The sequence below is a fragment of the Lontra canadensis genome, unplaced genomic scaffold (genome assembly GCF_010015895.1).
Source record: "Lontra canadensis isolate GAN:19392208 unplaced genomic scaffold, GSC_riverotter_1.0 scaffold9, whole genome shotgun sequence".
Classification (NCBI taxonomy): Eukaryota; Metazoa; Chordata; class Mammalia; order Carnivora; family Mustelidae; genus Lontra; species Lontra canadensis.
In genome coordinates, this window is record NW_022631003.1 from 32,925,862 (window position 1) to 32,943,833 (window position 17,972).

General features: G+C 36.5%; 2 protein-coding genes across 6 annotated transcripts in view; both read right to left on the minus strand.

Moving 5' to 3' along the window:
- Window positions 1-1,146, minus strand: part of IRAG2 (inositol 1,4,5-triphosphate receptor associated 2) — a 46,514-nt gene extending 45,368 nt beyond the window's left edge. For 3 of the 5 annotated variants that reach the window (XM_032855244.1, XM_032855246.1, XM_032855243.1), the window contains exon 1: window positions 981-1,146. The gene's annotated coding sequence lies outside the window, so the exon portion shown is untranslated. The remainder of the gene's footprint in view (window positions 1-980) is intronic. The other 2 variants (XM_032855247.1, XM_032855245.1) reach the window with 1 other exon arrangement.
- A 21-nt stretch (window positions 1,147-1,167) lies between these two features.
- Window positions 1,168-17,972, minus strand: part of LOC116866313 (lymphoid-restricted membrane protein) — a 74,395-nt gene continuing 57,590 nt past the window's right edge. Inside the window, exons 14-15 of the mRNA XM_032855254.1 lie at window positions 17,319-17,482; window positions 1,168-1,708 (exon numbers count right to left, since the gene is read on the minus strand). Of these exons, the coding sequence (XP_032711145.1) occupies window positions 1,585-1,708; window positions 17,319-17,482 (288 nt within the window). The 3' untranslated portion in view covers window positions 1,168-1,584. The remainder of the gene's footprint in view (window positions 1,709-17,318; window positions 17,483-17,972) is intronic.

Consider the following 17,972-nt stretch of genomic DNA (forward strand, 5'->3'; position numbering starts at 1 on the left):
AAGCCTTACACTGACAAAGTAAACTGGTACTTAAAATTATTGAATAATTACTATTACATTAGAACTAGCCAAGTCATTTAAACTTTTGAACAGCATTCTCAGATAGCAGTATGAACAGTACAATAAATCCAAAACAAACCCAGGTCTGAGAATCTCCTTCTCTAGCTTAGCTTAAGCTGATAATTCACTTGTTTGTTACCCAAATTAATAATTTCATCTAAAAAGATCATCTAGGACAGCTAGAACAAGAAGCTGGCTGAATAAAAGCAATTGCTTGATAAATGGTCAAATAAGCAAGCTTTATTTTGACCCAATTATGCTTCCAGAATAAAATTCACTACTGAGTAATCTGACATCTGTCATTTGACAATTGTCTTTTCACCTAAATCCTTAGTAAACACTTACTTTCAGGTAATACAGAAAAATGACCAATATTCCAATTTTTAAAGCAAAATATATATGTAAAGAGCACATTAAAATTTAAAAAGAGCTTTCACATATTTAATATTTTGATACACTGAATTTGTAAGTATTTTGCCCACCTCTAAAATTACTATGCAAAAGAAAATAGAAGGGCAGGTCCTTTTCTACCATACAATGGGTACAAGCTAGCTAATAAAATCGGGGTAGGATAGGTAAGCCATTTGCGAGTTCAAATATCCCACGCATGTAAGATTTTTTCCTTCCTTGTTTACTTTTACAGATACTGAGACTTTAGTTTTTAAAGAAGTAACAGTCACAGACAAATCCAGCTCATAAAAAAAAAAAAAAAAACTGAAAGGGAAAGTTAGCCATTAAAGCAGCCTACTTGGACACTAGGCAAGCCTTTCTGGAAGCCCACGATACTGCTTTCTGGAACCATTTTATTGTCATAAATGTGGGTATTAACACAGCAGCTGTCATCTACAAAAATGGCTGTAGTCTTTTTGCCCCACCTCCGAGTGGACTGAATTGGGACATAACACATATTTGCTACTCACTTTTCAGTTTTCTCCTCTTCTGCTCAAGTGTCTGGTAAGTGCTCACCAACTCGGTATTTATAGGCTGGAGATTCTGTTGTTCCAAGATTGCTTCCTCTAATTCATGCAGCAAAGACTTCGCTTTGTCACCGGCTGAGTGGGCTGCGGGATCTCGATCCTCAACCTGGACACATACGGTTAATACTGGATTTTAGCAGGGTGGCGGGGAAAGAAAGCAATTGAGCGTCCCCTGGTAGTATGCACACGAAACTGAAAATGTGCTTTTCTTCTCAGGGAAGTGATAAGCCTCTACTGAACTTCTGCAATTCTGTGTTTGCATGGGCTTTGTATACCGGAGCTATCTCTACAGCGGTAAAAGTCCTGATATGTCAAGTTGCCTCTTTCTGCAAAGATGCCTCTTTCCTCAGCAGGCTGTTGACACCGCCTCTTTTACAACTCCCCCTGTACTTCCTCCGCTCACTGCTGGTCGCCGGGGACTGAACTTCACAGTTCCTCTTCGGGTTTTTTTTTTTTTTTTTTTTTTTTCTGTTCCTCCTCCATTTTTTACTTCGTGGTTTCAAGAACATCTGAGGAACCTTCCCCTTGAATATAAAGTAGTCACAGGCTACCCTACCTGCTCCGCTCGGTCCTCCGGCCATTGGCTGGTTCCTTGGACTTTCTTCCTAACAATAGCTTCCTGCTTGACAGCAACTCCTTGCACTTGTTCAAGAGCTTCTCTTTGATTCTGCCTGGAGTTAAAAAAAAAAAAAAAAAAAAAAAAAAAAAAGTCCAAACCACAAGCTGTCAGTGACATTTCAACTGAGAGTCACCCCTGGGAAGTTGTGACAAATTCAAACTTAAAGCACTTCTTCAGAGATCAGAGGAAAAAGTGAAAGTATTTACATACATATACATGCTTAACAAATAGGGAACTTTAATCAAAGCAATCGTATTGATCTGTTGGCCTGGTACTCTCACTTTACAGACCAGAGCATTTGGTCTCCTCTTTTACACTGGGATATTCAGTTTCCCACTGGCTACATTCATCATAGTAATTAGCATCAGTCACCAAGTGCTTAGAAGATGGTACGGAAATGAGGTCACTGTGACAGGTGCAGTATTTACATATCATAGCTAGCTAGCGGTTTCAGAAAAAGAAAAGATGAGGGAAAAGAAAAAAAAAAGAAAGGAAATAAGAGTTTTGGGTCATGACTGTGGCCTTTTCTCTTTAAGAGCTGTCAATCATGCTAAATTGTGAGCACAGAAAGGACTGCCCCAAGCACAGATGGAACACTAGATGTTAGTATTTCTGAAAACTTGACTGAAAACTTGACCCCCCCTCCCTTTCTTCTTCACTCCAAATCTTAGTGTTGCTATATTACCTCTCTTGCAAATCCAACTCTAATCTTCCAAAATTTATTAAAATGCACTTGCTCTCAGTTAGCTGATGAGATTATTTAAATCATGCTAGGTATCAATATATCAATGACTATCTGGAAACAACTTGACCCGAATAAGGGTCGTATCTTTAGCTCAAAGGGATGATTAACTTCAGGAGCTTCAAAGCAATGAGGAAGACATTGTCAGATTTAGGCCTTGTGCATGCCTCTCAAACATTAACACAGTCAGAATCTCTTGGTATATTGGCATAGATAGCCCTAACTATAAGATGAACCACACAAGAGACAAGGATGGTCATGCAGAATGCTTACCATCATGGTAAACTAGCAACCAAAATGCTAAACAAAAATAAAAAAACTACCTAAACAAACAGCCTACAGAGCCCTTATAGCCAATCTCTTGTTTTAAATATGGTAAGAACATTTAACATGAGATTTTCCCCCCTCAATACACGTTTAAGTGTATAATATCGTTAACTCTAGACACAATGTGGTACAGAAGATCTCTAGAATTTAGTCATCTTGCATAACTGAAGCTTTATACCCGTTAAACTGCAACTCTCCATTTCCCCCTCTTCTAGTCCCTGGAAACCACCATTCTACTTTCTACTTCTCTGAGTCTGACTATTGTAGTTACCTCATAGAAGTGGTATCATGACATATTTGTCCTTCTGTAACTGGTTAATTTCACTTAGCATAATATCCTCGATTTATCATGTTGTCACATGTGACAAAATTTCCTTTTTTAAGGCTGAATAATATTCTATTGCACACGTGTGCACACACACACACACAATTATATTTTCTCTATTCATTTACCATTGATAAACATTTAGGCTGTGTCTACATCTTGGCTATTGTGAATAATGCTCTAATAAACATGGATGTGTAAATGTCTCTTCAAAATTTTGCTGTGAATTCTTTTGCACATATATCCAGAAGTGGGATTGCTGGATCATATAGCAGTTCCATTTTTAATTTTTGAGGAAATTCCATACTGTTTGCCATAGCAGTTGCACTGTATTAAATCCCTACCAACAGAGTACAGAGTTTTAATTATTTCTCTACATCTCTGCCAACATTTGGTATCTTTTGGTGGTTATTTTTCTTCCTTTGGTTTTTAATAATAGCTTTCCCTAACAGGTGTGATTCGTTCATCATTGTGAATACTGTGGGTTTTATTTGCATTTCCTTGATGATGAATGATGTTGAGCATCTTTTCATATACTTGTTGGTCAACTCTATGTCTTCTTTGGAAAAATGTCTATTCAAGTCCTTTGTTATTTTTAAATTGGGTTTTTGTTACTGAGTTGTTATAATTTTTCATGTATTTTTAATATTAACCCCTTATTGGATATATGGTTTGCAAATATTTTCTTTCATTCCATAATATATCTTTCCTCTGTTAATTGCTTTGCTGTTCAGAAACGTTTAAGTCTGATGTAGACCCACTTATTTAACTTTTCTTTTGTTGTTTGTGCTTTTGATATCATAGGCAAGCCCAATGTCATAAAGATCTTCCCCCGAGTTTTTCTCTAGGAGTTTTACAGTTTTAGGTCTTATATTTAAGTCTTTAATCCATTTTGAGTGGATTTTTGTATATGGTATATAGCAAGGGTTCAACTTCATTCTTTTGCACATGACTAACTTTCCCAACATCATTTGTTGAAAAGACTATCCTTTCTCCATTGTGTATTCTTGGTAGCTTTATTTACAGATCAGCTGGCCATTTATGCATGGGTTTATTTCTGGGCACTATATTCTGTTCCACTGTCCTTAGGCCACTACCATACTCTTTAATCTACTATAGCTTTGTAATACATTTTGAAATAAAAAAGTGTACTACCTCCAGCTTTGTGTTTCTTTCTCAAGATTGCTCTGGCTATTCAGGATCCTTTGCAGTTCCATGTGAATATTAGAATTTTTTCTTTTTCTATTACTCTAAAAAATGCCAATAGGGGGGCGCCTGGGTGGCTCAGTGGGTTAAAGCCTCTGCCTTCGGCTTGGGTCATGATCCCAGGGTCCTGGGATCAAGATCCGCATGGGGCTCTCTGCTCGGCAAAGCCTGCTTCCTCCTCTCTCTGCCTGCCTCTCTTCCTACATGTGATCTCTGTCAAATAAATAAATAAATCTTTAAAAAAAATGCCAGTAGGGTTTTGATCAATATTGCACTGAATCTGTAGATGACTTTGGGTATCATGGACATTTTAACAATATTAAGTCTTCTAATCTAGGAACACAGGATGTCTTCACTAATTTGTATCTTCTTTAATTTCTTTCAGAAATGTTTTACAGTTTTTAATGCACAAGTCTTCACCTCCTTGATTAAGTTCATTCCTATTTTATTGTTATTGATGGTATTTTAAATGAGGTTGTCTTTCCAATTTCCTTTTTGGATAGTCCATTGTTAGTGTACAAAAATGCCTCTGATTTTTGTATGTTAATTTTGTATGTTACAAATTTGCTGATTTTCTTTATTGATTCTAACAACTTTTTGTGGAGTCTTTAGAGTTTTCTATATATAAGATCAAGTCATCTGCAAATACAGATGATTTTACTTCTTCCTTTCCAATGTGGATGTGTTTTATTTCCTTTTCGTGCTTAATTGTTCTGGCTAGGACTTCTTTGTTGCTGAGAAGTGGTGAGAGTGGGCATGCTTGCCTTGGTTCTGATTTAAGAGAAAACACATTCAGTCTTTCATCATTAAGTATGATGGTAGGTACATAGTGGTCTTTTATGACCGCCCCCCCAACCCCTTCACTGTAGCATCAGTTGTAATTTTTCTTCTTTTGTTTCTGGTCTTATTTGAATCTACTTTTTTTCCTAGTCTAGCTACATGTTTGTCAATTATGTCTTAAAAAAAAAATTCAGGCTTTCAGGAAAGATGGCAGAAGAAGAGGATCCTAGGCTCACCTTGTCCCACAGGTACACCTAGATAACACACACATCACTGTAAATAACTTAGAAAATGACCCAAAACCTACCAGAACAGACTCTACACAGTTAAATATAAAAGAAGAGGCCATATTGAAGAGGGTAGCAAGGGTGGAGACATGGTCAGGAACCAAACTGACTCACAGGACTGTCTAAAGGAAGGAAGGATGCCATTGGCACAGAGAGGGGAGAGGAACATACCTCACCCCAGGCACCCCAGGCATGTCGGAGCTACACTGAGAATATGAATCCCTATTGGGCTTTGAAATCCAGAGGGGCCTAATTTCACAAGTTCTTATAATCAGTGGAGTGTAACACCTTGAACTTTAAAAACCAGGTAGCTCAGCTCTGGGAGAGGTGGAGGGCAATAGGAAACTGAGTCCCCACACTTAAAGAGGCAGCACAACAAACAATCCCACTGAGATACAGCATAGAAACACAGTTTGGAAAAAAAAACTGGGGTATACAGGAAGATTTATTTACTAATCTCAGAGCAGGTGCTGGAGGGGTAGGGATCTTTGTAAGATTCTACAAGAACAAAAAATTGGTGGGCACCATTTTCCTCTTCAAACCCCTCCCTACCCCCCACCCCAGGCCAATCTAGATACACAGACACCTGCAGGAACCAGCACAGAGCAAACACCCTCTGCCTAGTTTAAAAATAGTGCACCCCAACCTGCATTCTCCTGCAGATGCTCCCCCTCTATCCCAGGCTAGGCAGTGCACCCCATCCCTCCATTCTCCCACAGGTCTATCCCCCCAAAATATCCTTTGCAGGAGTCCATTCAAAGCAGTGCCACTAGCCTGACAGTGTGCAAGCAGGACTGACAGGGGCCAACACTGCTCCAAACTGACTTCTTCCCTGGAGAGAGGGAAAGATAACCACACACACTAGCCTGACTGTGACCCTGGCAGTGGATTGGGGGTAGGTATCTGTCTGACTGCAGTCCTTGCTCACCAATGAAAGCTTCTTATGGGAAAACACATGAAGAACACCCTGAAGTTTGGTGCTACTCCAGCTTTGGCAAAAGCCTGGTCTGACACAAATCAAGCCCAGGGTGGACTGAGACCAGCCCATTAACAACACAGGAATCAAACTGTGCCCACAACAGGCAAGGAGAGCCACTGCAGATGACTGGACTGAAGGCAAATGTGGCTCAGCCGTAATAGCAGTGTATACACAACACACAAACGAGACACCCCTGAAAGGCCAGGTTCTGGTGAACAAGGGCATGGCACAAAAGAAGTCCACAGGACCACTTCTTCATAAGGCCACTAATTTCAAGAATAAGAGACATAGCTGACTTTCCTAAAACATAGAAATAGACACAGAGAGTTAGACAAAATGAGGAAATTACAGCAAGATAGCTAAACAAAACAGAGATAAATAATACACCTGTTAGTAAATTTAAAGTAATGGTAATAAAGATATTCAAGGGACTGGAGAAAAGGCTGGAGGATCTCAGTGAGACCCTCAACAAAGAGATAGAAAACATAAAAAAGAACAAATCAGAGATGTATAACTCAATAACTGAAATTTAAAATATAGTAGAGAAATAATGGATCAGTGACCTGGAGGACAAAGTAGTGGAAAGCAATCTAGCTGAACAGGAGAAAGAAAAATAAATAATAATAAATTAAAATAGATTAAGGGAAAACAATGACATGATCAAGCATAACAACATTCATATTATAGGGATCCAGAAGAAAAAAAGAGAGCAGAGGAGGAAGAAATATATATATATATATATATATATATATATATATTTTTTTTTTTTTTTTTAAGAAATAATAGCTGAAAACTTTTGAAGAAGGAAACACAAATCTAGATTCACCAGGCACAGGAAACCCCAAACAAAATCAACCCAAGCAGATCCACATCAAGACACATAGTAATTAACATGGCAAAAAATATAAATAAATAAAATCTTTTTTAAAAAATGGCAAAAAGTAGTGACAAAGAGAGAATTTTAAAAACAGCAAAAGAAACAGTTGCATACAAGGGAAGCCCCATAAGGCTATCAGCTGATGTTTGAGCAGAAAACTTGACAGGCTAGAGGGTGTAGAATGAGATGTTCAAAGTGCTGAAAGAAAAAACCTGCAACCAAGAATGTTCTACCCTTCAAGGCTATCACTCAGAATAGAAGGAGAGATAAAGAGTATCCCAGGGGAAAAAAAAAGTTAAAGGAATTTATCACCACTCAACCATTTAAAGGAATTTATCACCACTAAACCAGCTTGAGAAGAAATGTTAAAGGGGATTCTTTGAGTGGAAAAGAATGACCACAAGCAGGAATAAGAAAAATGGGATGGACTAAAATTATGTATATCTGTAAAAATCAGTCAAGAATTTACACACACAGTTGTAAAATATGACATCATGTGCATAAATTCTGGGGGGAAAGGAGTAAAAATTTAATGTTTTTAGAATGGGTTCAAACTTAAGCAATTATCGAATTACTTTAGACTGCTATATGCAAAAGACTATATAGATAAACCTAATGGGAACCACAAATCAAAACCTGGTAATAGATATGCAAAAAAATAAAGAGAAAGGAATCCAAGCATATCACTAAAGAAAGTCAGCAAACTATGATAAAAGAGAACAAAAGACAGGAACAAAACACTACAAAAACTACCATAAAACAAGTAACAACATGGCAATAAATATATGACTATCAACCAATTACTTTGAATGTAAATGGACTAAAGGCTCCAATAAAAAGATATAGGGAGACAGTATGTGTAGAAAATAAGACCCATCTATGTGCTGCCTATAGGGGACTCATTTCAGACCTAAAGACACATGCAGACTGAAAGTGAATGGAGAGAAAAGCATTCATCATGCAAATGGAAGTAAAAGAAAACCAGAGGAGCAATACTTAGATCAGACAAAATGGATTTTATTTTTTTTTTTAATTTATTTGAGAGAGAGAGAGAGAGCAAGAAAGGGGGAAGGGCAGGGGTGCAGGAGAAGCTGACTCTCCACTGAGCAGGAAGCCTGACTCAGGGCTTCATCCTACCACCCCTGGGATCATGACCTGAACTGAAGACAGTCACTTAACCAACTGAGCCACCTAGACCCCAGACAAAATGGACTTTAAAACAAAGACTGTAACAAGAGACAAAGACATTATGTAATCATAAAACAATTCGACAAGAAGATATAACAATTGTAGATATATATATATATGTACCCATCTTGGGAGGACCCAAATACATAAAGCAGCTATTAACAGATATAAAATAAATAACTGAAAGCAACACAATAGTAAGAGACTTTAATATTCCACTGACATGGAAGGATAGATCATCCAAACAGAAAAATCAATAAGGAAAAATGGCTTTGAGTGACACATTGGACCAGATGGCTTTAACAGATATATTCAGAACATTTCATCCTAAAACAGTGGAATACACATTCAAGTGCACATAGAACATTCTCCAGAATAGGTCACATATTAGGCCACAAAACAAGCCTCAATAAATTAAAAAAAAAATAGGACCTCAAGTTATACCATGCATTTTTCCAGCCATAGCATTATGAAACTAGAAATCAATAATATGGGAAGAACACAAATACACAAAAGTTAAATAACATGATACTAAACAATGAGTAGGTCAACAAAGAAATCAAAGAGGAAATAAAAATTATATGGAAACAAATGACAATGGAAACTAATGGTCAAAATCCTTGGGATGCAGCAAAAGCTGATCTAAGAGTGAAGTGTACAGAATACAGACCTACCTTAAGGAGCAAGAAAAATCACTAACAACTTTGTCATACACTTAAAGGAGCTAGAAAAAGAAGAGCACATCCAAAAACCAGTAGAAGAAAACAATACTACAGATTAGAGCAAAAATAAATGAAATGGGAAAAACAATAGAACAGATCAATGAAACCAGGAGCTGGTTCTTTGGAAAGATCAACAAAATTGATAAGGCTTTAGCCAGACTCATCAAAAAGAGAGAAAGAGAGAGAAAGAGGACTCAAACACACAAAATGAGAAATGAAAGAGGAGAAATAACAACATAGAAATATAAAGGATTTTAAGAGAATATTATGAAAAATTATATGCCAACAAATTGGACAAACTAAAAGAAATGGATAAATTCCTGGAAATATAAAACCCCCAAAAATGAATCAGAAAGAAATAGAAAATTTGAACATACCAGTTACCAGCAATGCAATTTCATCTATAATCATAATCATAATAAAACTCCCAACAACCAAAAGTCCGGATCATATGGCTTCATAAGTGAATTTTACTGAACATTTAAAGAGGAGTTCTGACTACGTACTTATTTATCCAAAGTATACAAAAATGCTGATTTGAAGGGGCACATGAACCCCAACATTTATAGCAGCATTATCAACAATAGCCAAATTATGGAAAGAGGCCAAATGTCCATCAGCTGATGGATAAAGAAGATGTGGTATATATATACAATGGAATATTACTCATCATCAAAAAGAATAAAACCTTGCCATGTGCAACAACATGGATAAAACTAGAATGTATTTTGCTAAGTGAAATAAGTCAGAGAAAGAAAAATATATGATTTTACTGATATGTGGAATTTAACAAAACAGATGAACATAGGGGAAGGGAAGGGAAAATGAAATAAGATAAAAACGGAGAGGTGGGTAAACCATAAGAGACTCTTAAATACAGCAAACTGAGAGTTGCTGGAAGGGAAGTGGGTGATAGGAAGTGGGTGATGGGCATTAGGGAGAACACTTGTTCCTATGAGCACTGGGTGTTATATGTAAGTGATTAATCACTGAATTCTACTAAATTCTACTCTTGAAACCAACACTACACTATATGTTAAGTAATTTAAATTTAAATTAAAAAAAACAAAAATAAAGAAGAGTTGATGCCTATTCTTCTCCAACTATTTTTAAAAAAGTAAAAGAGAAAGGAAAGTTTCTAAATTCATCCTATGTGGCCAAAAACATACCTGATACCAAAAACAAATAAAGACACCATCAAAAACAAAACAAAACAAAACTATAAGCCAATATCTCTGATGAGCATAGATGCAAAAATCCTCAACCAAATACTATCAAACCAACTTCAATAATACATTAAGTCATTCACCATGATTGAGTCAGATTTATTCCTGGCATGCAAGAATGATTGAATATTCACCAATCAACATGACACATAACATCAATGAGAGAAAGGATACAAACTATATGATCATTTCAATAGATGCAGAAAAAGCATTTGACAAAGTACAACATCCATTCACGACACAAACCTTCAACAAAGTAGGTTTAGAGAGAACATATTTCAACTAATAAACCATTTTGAAAAGCCCACTGGTAACATCATACTCAATGGTGAAAAACAGTTTTCCCCCTAAGATCAGGAATAAGTGAAGGATGTTCACTCTCGCCGCTTCTATTCAACATAGTACTGGAAGTCCTAGTCACAGCAATTAGAAAAAAAGAAAAAAAGAAAAGAAATAAAGGGCATCCAAATTGATAAGAAAGAAATAAAACTATCACTATTTGTAGATGATATGGTACTATATATAAAAAACTCTAGACTCCACCAATGAATTCAGTAAAGTTACAGAATATAAAATCAGGGATGCCTGGATGGCTCAGAGGGTTAAAGCCTCTGCCTTCAGCTGAAGACATGATCCCAGCGTCCTGGGATTGAGCCCCTAATCGGGTTCTCTGCTCAGCAGGGAGCCTGCTGCCCTTCCTCTCTGCCTACTTGTGATTTCTGTCAAATGAACAAATAAAATCTTAAAAAAAAAAAGAATATAAAATCAATACACAGGAATTGTCTGTGTTTCTATATACTAATAATGTAACAAAGAGAAATCAAGAAAACAATCTCGGGACACCTGTATGGCTCAGTAGGTTAAGCCTCTGCCTTTGGCTCAGGTCATGATCTCAGTCCTGGGATCGAGCCCTGCACCGGGGTCTCTGCTCAGCACAGAGCCTGCTTCCCCCTCCCCCTCTGCCTGCCTCTCTGCCTACTTGTGATCTCTCTCTCTCTTTGTGTCAAATGAATAAATAATTTTAAAATAAATCTTTAAAAAAAAAAGAAAAAAAAATCTCATTTATAATTGCCCCAAAAATAACAAAATACCTAAGAATAAACATAACAAAGGAGGTGAAAGAACTTTACATTGAGAACTATAAAACACTGTTGAAAGAAACTGAGGACAGCACAAACAAATGGAAAGAAAGCCCATGCTCATGGATTAGGAGAACAAATATTGTTAAAATGTCCATGTTACCCCAAGCAATCTACAGATTTAATAAAATCTCTATCAAAATACCAGAAGTATTTTTGATATAACTAGAACAAATAACCCTAAAGTATATAAGAAACCACAAAAGACCCTAAATAGTGAAAGAAATCCTGAAAAAAAAGGAGCAAAACTAGTGGGATCACAATCCCAGATTTCAACATATACTACAAAGCTGTAGTAATCAAAACAGTATGGTGTCAGCACAAAAAGAAAGACACATCAATAGAACAGAATATAGAGCCCAGAAAAAAACCCCATGCTTATACAGTCACTTAATCTATGACAAAGGAGGCAAGAATATGCAACGGGAGAACACAATCTCTTCAACAAATGGTGTTGGAGAACACTGGTGTTAGACAGCTACATGCAAAAGAATGAAACTATGGAGCACCTGGGTGGCTCAGTTGGTTAAGTGACTGACTTGATTTTGGTTTAGGTCATGATCTCAGAGTTGTGGGAACAAGCCCTGCGTTGGGCTCTGTACTCAGCAAAGAGCCTGCTTGTCCCTCTCCATCTGCTCTCCCCACCACTTGTGCTTTCTCATGAATGAATGAATGAATGAAACAAACTGGACCACTTTCTTACATTGCACAAAAATAAACTCAAAATGGATTCAAGAACTAAGTGTGAGACCTAAACCCGTAAACATCCCAGAAGACAACACAGGAAGCAATTTCTCTGATATCAGTCACAGCAATATTGTTCTAGATCTGTCTCCTGAGGCAAGGGAAATAAAAGCAAAAATAAAGTTTTGGGAGTATATCAAAATAAAAACCTGCACAAGAGGGGCGCCTGGGTGGCTCAGCAGGTTAAAACCTCTGCCTTCGGCTCAGGTCATGATCCCAGGGTCCTGGGATGGAGCTCCGCATCGGGCTCTCTGCTCAGCAGGGAGACTGCTTCCTCCTCTCTCTCCGCCTGCCTCTCTGCCTACTCGTGATCTCTGTCAAATAAATAAATAAAATCTTTAAAAAAAAAAACCTGCACAACAAAGAAAAATAATCAACAAAACTAAAAGACAAATTATGGAACTGGAAAGATCTGCAAATAACATATCCAATAAAGGGTTAGTACCCAAAATATATAAGGAACTTATAGTGCTCACTTTGGCAACACATACACAAAATATATGAAGAACTTATAAAACACTCCAAAACAAATAATCCAATTAAAAATGGGCAGAAGACATAAACAAACATCTCTCCAAAGACATACAGATGGCCAACAGATGCATGACAAGATGCTCAACATCACTCATCATCAGAAAGATGTAAATCCAAGCCACATTGAGATACTACTTCACATCTGTCAAAATGGTTAAAATAAAAAACACAAGAAACAAGAAATGTTGGCAAGAATGTGGAGAAAAAGGAATCCTTGTGCACTGTTGGTAAGAATGCAGCCACTGTGGAAAATAGGATGGAGATTCCACAAAATGTTAAAAATATAATTACTATATGATCCAATAATTCCACTACTGGGTATTTACACAAAGAATACAAGAATGTTAATTTGAAAAGATACATGCACCCCTGTGCTTATTGTAGCATTATTTACAATAGCCAAATTATGGAAGCAACCTAAGTATCCACTGATTGATGAATGGATAAAGATGATGTGGTATAGTATGTGTAAGAGTGTGTGTGCACATGTGTGTGTGTGTGATGGAATATTACTCAGCCATAAAAAATAAAATCTTGCCATTTGCAATAACATGGATGGATCTAGATGGTGTAATGCTAAAGGGACATAGGTCCATCAGAGAAAAACAAATGCCACTTATATATGGAATTTATAAAACAAAACAAATGAACAAAGGAAAAAGAGACAAACACACCCCCCCCAAATGTTCTTAAATATGGAGAACTAATGTTTACCAGGGGTGAGTGGAGGGATGGGTGAAATAGGTAGAGAGATTACAAACACACACATCATGTGAGAACTGAGAAATGAATAGAATTATTGAATCACTATATTGTACACCCAAAGCTAATATAACATTGTATGTTAACTATACTGGAATTAAAATTATAAAGATATATAATGGTTAATAATATGTTAAATAAAATTTCTAATTTAAAAAACCAACTTAATTTTACTGATTTTTATTTTTTTTAAAGTTTTTCTATTATTTATTTCTCCTCTATGATTTCCTTCTGTGTGCTAATTTTGCAATTAGTTTGTTCTTCTGATTTCTTGAGCTACAATGTTAGTTTGTTAATTTGAGATCTTCCTTCTTTTTGATGTAGGCATTTGTCGCTGTTTAACTTCTCTCTCAGTATTGCTCTTGCTGCATGCCATTGGTTTTGGTATGTTGCTCTCAGTTTTGTCTCAGGATATTTTCTAATTTCCCTTTTAATTTCTTCTCTATGGTTTTTCAGCAGTGTGTTGTTTAATTTCTAAATATTTGTGAATTTTCCAGTTTTCCATCTGCTATTGATTTCTAGTTCTATTCCACTGCAGTTAAAAAAATACTTAGTATGATTTCCATCTTCTTAAATTTGTTAAAACTTGTTTTGTTATCTAACATATGATCCTGGAGAATGTTCCATGTGCACTTGAGAAAAATGTATATTCTGTAGCTACAAGGTAGAATGTTCTGTATGTGTCCATTAGGTCCATCTGGTCTATAGTGTTCCAGTGTTCCAGTGTATTGTTTCCTTATTGTCCTTATGTCTCAATGTTCTATCCATTATTGAAAGTCATATACTGAAGTCTCCTACTAGTATATTGTTGTTTCTTCCTTCTATTCTGTCAATGTATGCTTTATATATTTAGATACTCTGATATTGAGTGCATAAGTATTTATAATCATATCTTCCTAGTGAACTGGTCCTTTATATCCCTGTATAATGTCCTTTTGTCTCTTGTGACAATTTTTTATTTGAAGTCTATTTTCTCTGATATAGGTATACCCACCCTGGCTCTCTTTTGGTTAGTATTTGCCTGGAACAGCTTTTTGCCTCCCTTCACTTTCAGCCTATGCATGTCCTTAAATCTGAAGTGAGTCTCTTGTAGACAGCATATAGTTGGTTCTTATTTTTTAATCCATTGAGCCATTCTATGTCTTTTGATTAGAAAGTTTTATCTATTTACATTTAAAGTAATTGATAGAGAGGGATTTACTATGGCCATTTTTTTGTTTCTTTTTTAAATTTTTTAAATTTATTTTCAGCATAACAGTATTCATTGTTTTTGCACCACACCCAGTGCTCCATGCAGTCCATGCCCTCTCTAATACCCACCACTTGGTTCCCCCAACCTCCCACCCCCCACCCCTTCAAAACCCTCATTGTTTGGTCTCATTTAATTTTCTAGTACCTAGGAGGAAAAAAACTGGAAAAGAGCTGGGACTTGAATGTTGCTCAAATGACATTTTTTTTTCCTCACTGAGACCTTCAAGAACAGTTTTTTTCTTTCACTGCCTCTCCTTGACTTAATTCTTCCCATTCCTTAGCACTGGAGCCTATTTATCTTGCAACAGAATGAAAGCCTTCTCCTTCTCAGCAAACAGCCCCTAAAAGTTTAATAAATATTTCCTACCTCATCTAAATGTAGAATACTTATTCTCATTCCCACAAAATATTCCATATATTTAGATACATATAGATATACTTTTTAAGTAGGCTCTGCACCCAGCATGGAGTCCTACATGCTGAACTACAGCAAGTAGAAGGAACTCTGAAGAAGGAACTCTCAACTCTACACAGGGCTTGAACTCATGACCCTGAGGTCAAGACCTGAGCTGAGATCAAGAGTTGGACACTTGGGGCGCCTGGGTGGCTCAGTGGGTTAAAGCCTCTGCCTTCGGCTCAGGTCGTGATCCCAGGGTTCTGGGATCGAGCCCCGCATCGGGCTCTCTGCTCAGCCGGGAGCCTGCTTCCTCCTCTCTCTCTGCCTGCTTCTCTGCCTACTTGTGATCTCTGTCTGTCAAATAAATAAATCAAATCTTTAAAAAAAAAAAAAAAAGAGTTGGACACTTAACCCACTGAGGCACCCAGGCACCCCACTCCACTCATATTCTTATTCCTAGTTAAAACTGATAACTAAATCATTTTGTGTGTAGCCACTAAATGGTTTTGTCGGTTTTAAATTATATCTAAAAGGCAGGGGCTTAACAATCCTTACAGTGATGAGTGGTATTTTGCCCAATGCCAGGTTCCCAGAATATTTTTAATGAATATTTTATTCAGTTTTAACAAGCAGATGGTGGGGGATTAATAGTTGAAAGAACACAGGTTTTGAAGTTGCACAGATTTAGGGCTGCTCCCAGCTGTCACATAATCTCTCTTGGGTAACCTTGGGTGAGTCACTGAACCTCTCTAGAGATAAAAGTATGTCAAATTTTTAGCACTACCTCCAACACAGTGAGCTCTCAACAAATTGCACCTACTGTTACTTAATTGGGTGCTTGTGTGTCTTGTAGAATAATACAGAAGATTCACTTGTTCAGAAATGAGTCTAGTGCAGGCTCCCATCCAAATAGTTCCTTGTTGCTAACTAGAAGAATTTCAACGCTCCCTTTTGTGGAGATGGTATCCATGTAAGGAAGCTGCATATCCAATTAACCCACACCCTTTACCACTATGGGGAAGTCTAGGCTCCCTGCTTCTTAGGGAAAGCTGAAGATCATGTTCTTGAGAGTTCCTTCTGGTATTAACCTGTCTGTGGTATCCAGTTTTCTTATTTGGGGAGGGGGAATAAAATAGTTTCTTCTGGCTTTCTTCAAGCAACTTTTGTTTCTAACTACATTTTCAATTTTTTTTTTTAAGATTTTATTTACTTACTTGAGAAAGAAAGTGAGAGAGAATGAGAGAACACAAGGAGGGGGAAGGGCAGAGGGACAAACATATTCTCTGCTGAGCAGGGAGCCTGAAGTGGGACCTGATTCCAGGACTTGACCCTGAGACTCTGGGATCATGACCTGAGCTCCAGACACTTAACAGACTGAGCCATCCAGGTGCCCTGTTTTTTTACTTTAATCAAATTCAATATACACCCATGTTCATTCACTCACCGAAAAAGCATTTCTTAAGTGAATGCTTAGTATGGTCCTAGCAGCTATATAAATAGTGGTCAATAAAAGATAAAATAGCTGTCCTTGTTTAATATGTTGTTTATAGAGTATACAAATTAAGAATTTCCCCATAAACATAAGAATTAAGGTTAGAGGAACAGTAAGATAGTAAATGATTTTACATTTAGAATCCTTTATTCTGACTTCTTTTCCTTGAGATTTAATTGACTAGTGCCTAATGCAATATATTGTATACTGAGGCAGAAAATGAAGCCCAGTGGGACAGAAGTCAATAGACTCAGTAAATTCTTCCATTAGTAAATCACTTCATATACTTTCCATTAATAACTTCCAGGTCTTGATCAATTCACTTTATATACTTACACCTCAGTCCTCTGTAAAATAACAAGATTTTACTAAATGATCTCTAAAAGTCCTTTCAGGTTAAAAGAATTCTATATTCTGTAATTCTAACTTCCTTTTTTAGTGAAAATAACTCATTATACAGGGTTTCCAGAAATTTTAAAGTTCCGTATTTGCAATTGTGAATATATAAGTCAATTTCACACTATTTCAGAATTCAAAATTATCAGACAAAATGCCTTCTTTGAAAAAGTATCATGTGAAATCAATGTATACAACTTGGAAAAAGTAAACTGAATGCTATATGGTACAATCACAAATGTGTCATATATATAAAACATTGGTTTCTTACATATAAATGATCATTACCTGGAAAGAAATTCTTCTCTGAAATAAAAGTATTCCATCCTGAATCTCTTCAAAATCTCTATTAATTTGACAAATTCTCTATCAAGAGATTCTTTGTGGTTTCCCAAGCTGTTCAGCATTAATATGCAAAGATTTAGTTTCTCCTCCATTATATACTTGACTTCCTGCAAGAAAAGTCACAAAAGAAACTCCGCTATTCCACTGTTAAGTATAAACAAATGACAGGCAAACAAAATGTTATGGTCATCTGGTCTCAATAGTATTCATGGTTATTAAACCCCCAAATTCTAATTGAACAGAAACCAATTCTCAATTGCCCCAAAATTGATTATTCTTTGACTGATTATCTCATTTTAACAAGTACATATTGGGTACTTGTTATGTGCCTAAAACTGACTTTTTTTTTTTTTAAATATAAGTGGTCCCTGACCATTTATTTCATCAATCATCACAATTGGTTTAGAATAGGATGAGACAAGGAGGTGCAATAAAAATCAGTTATTTGTTTATTACCATGTTCAAAAGCAACTTTTAAAAAAGGGCTTATTAAAGGGCTTGATATTAATATTCCAGAGTTCTCAGAATTTGCTTCTTGCTTTAGCTTAACGTAGGAAGCTGATGGATGTTTGAGGAAGTTAAGAAGTAGAGATAAGT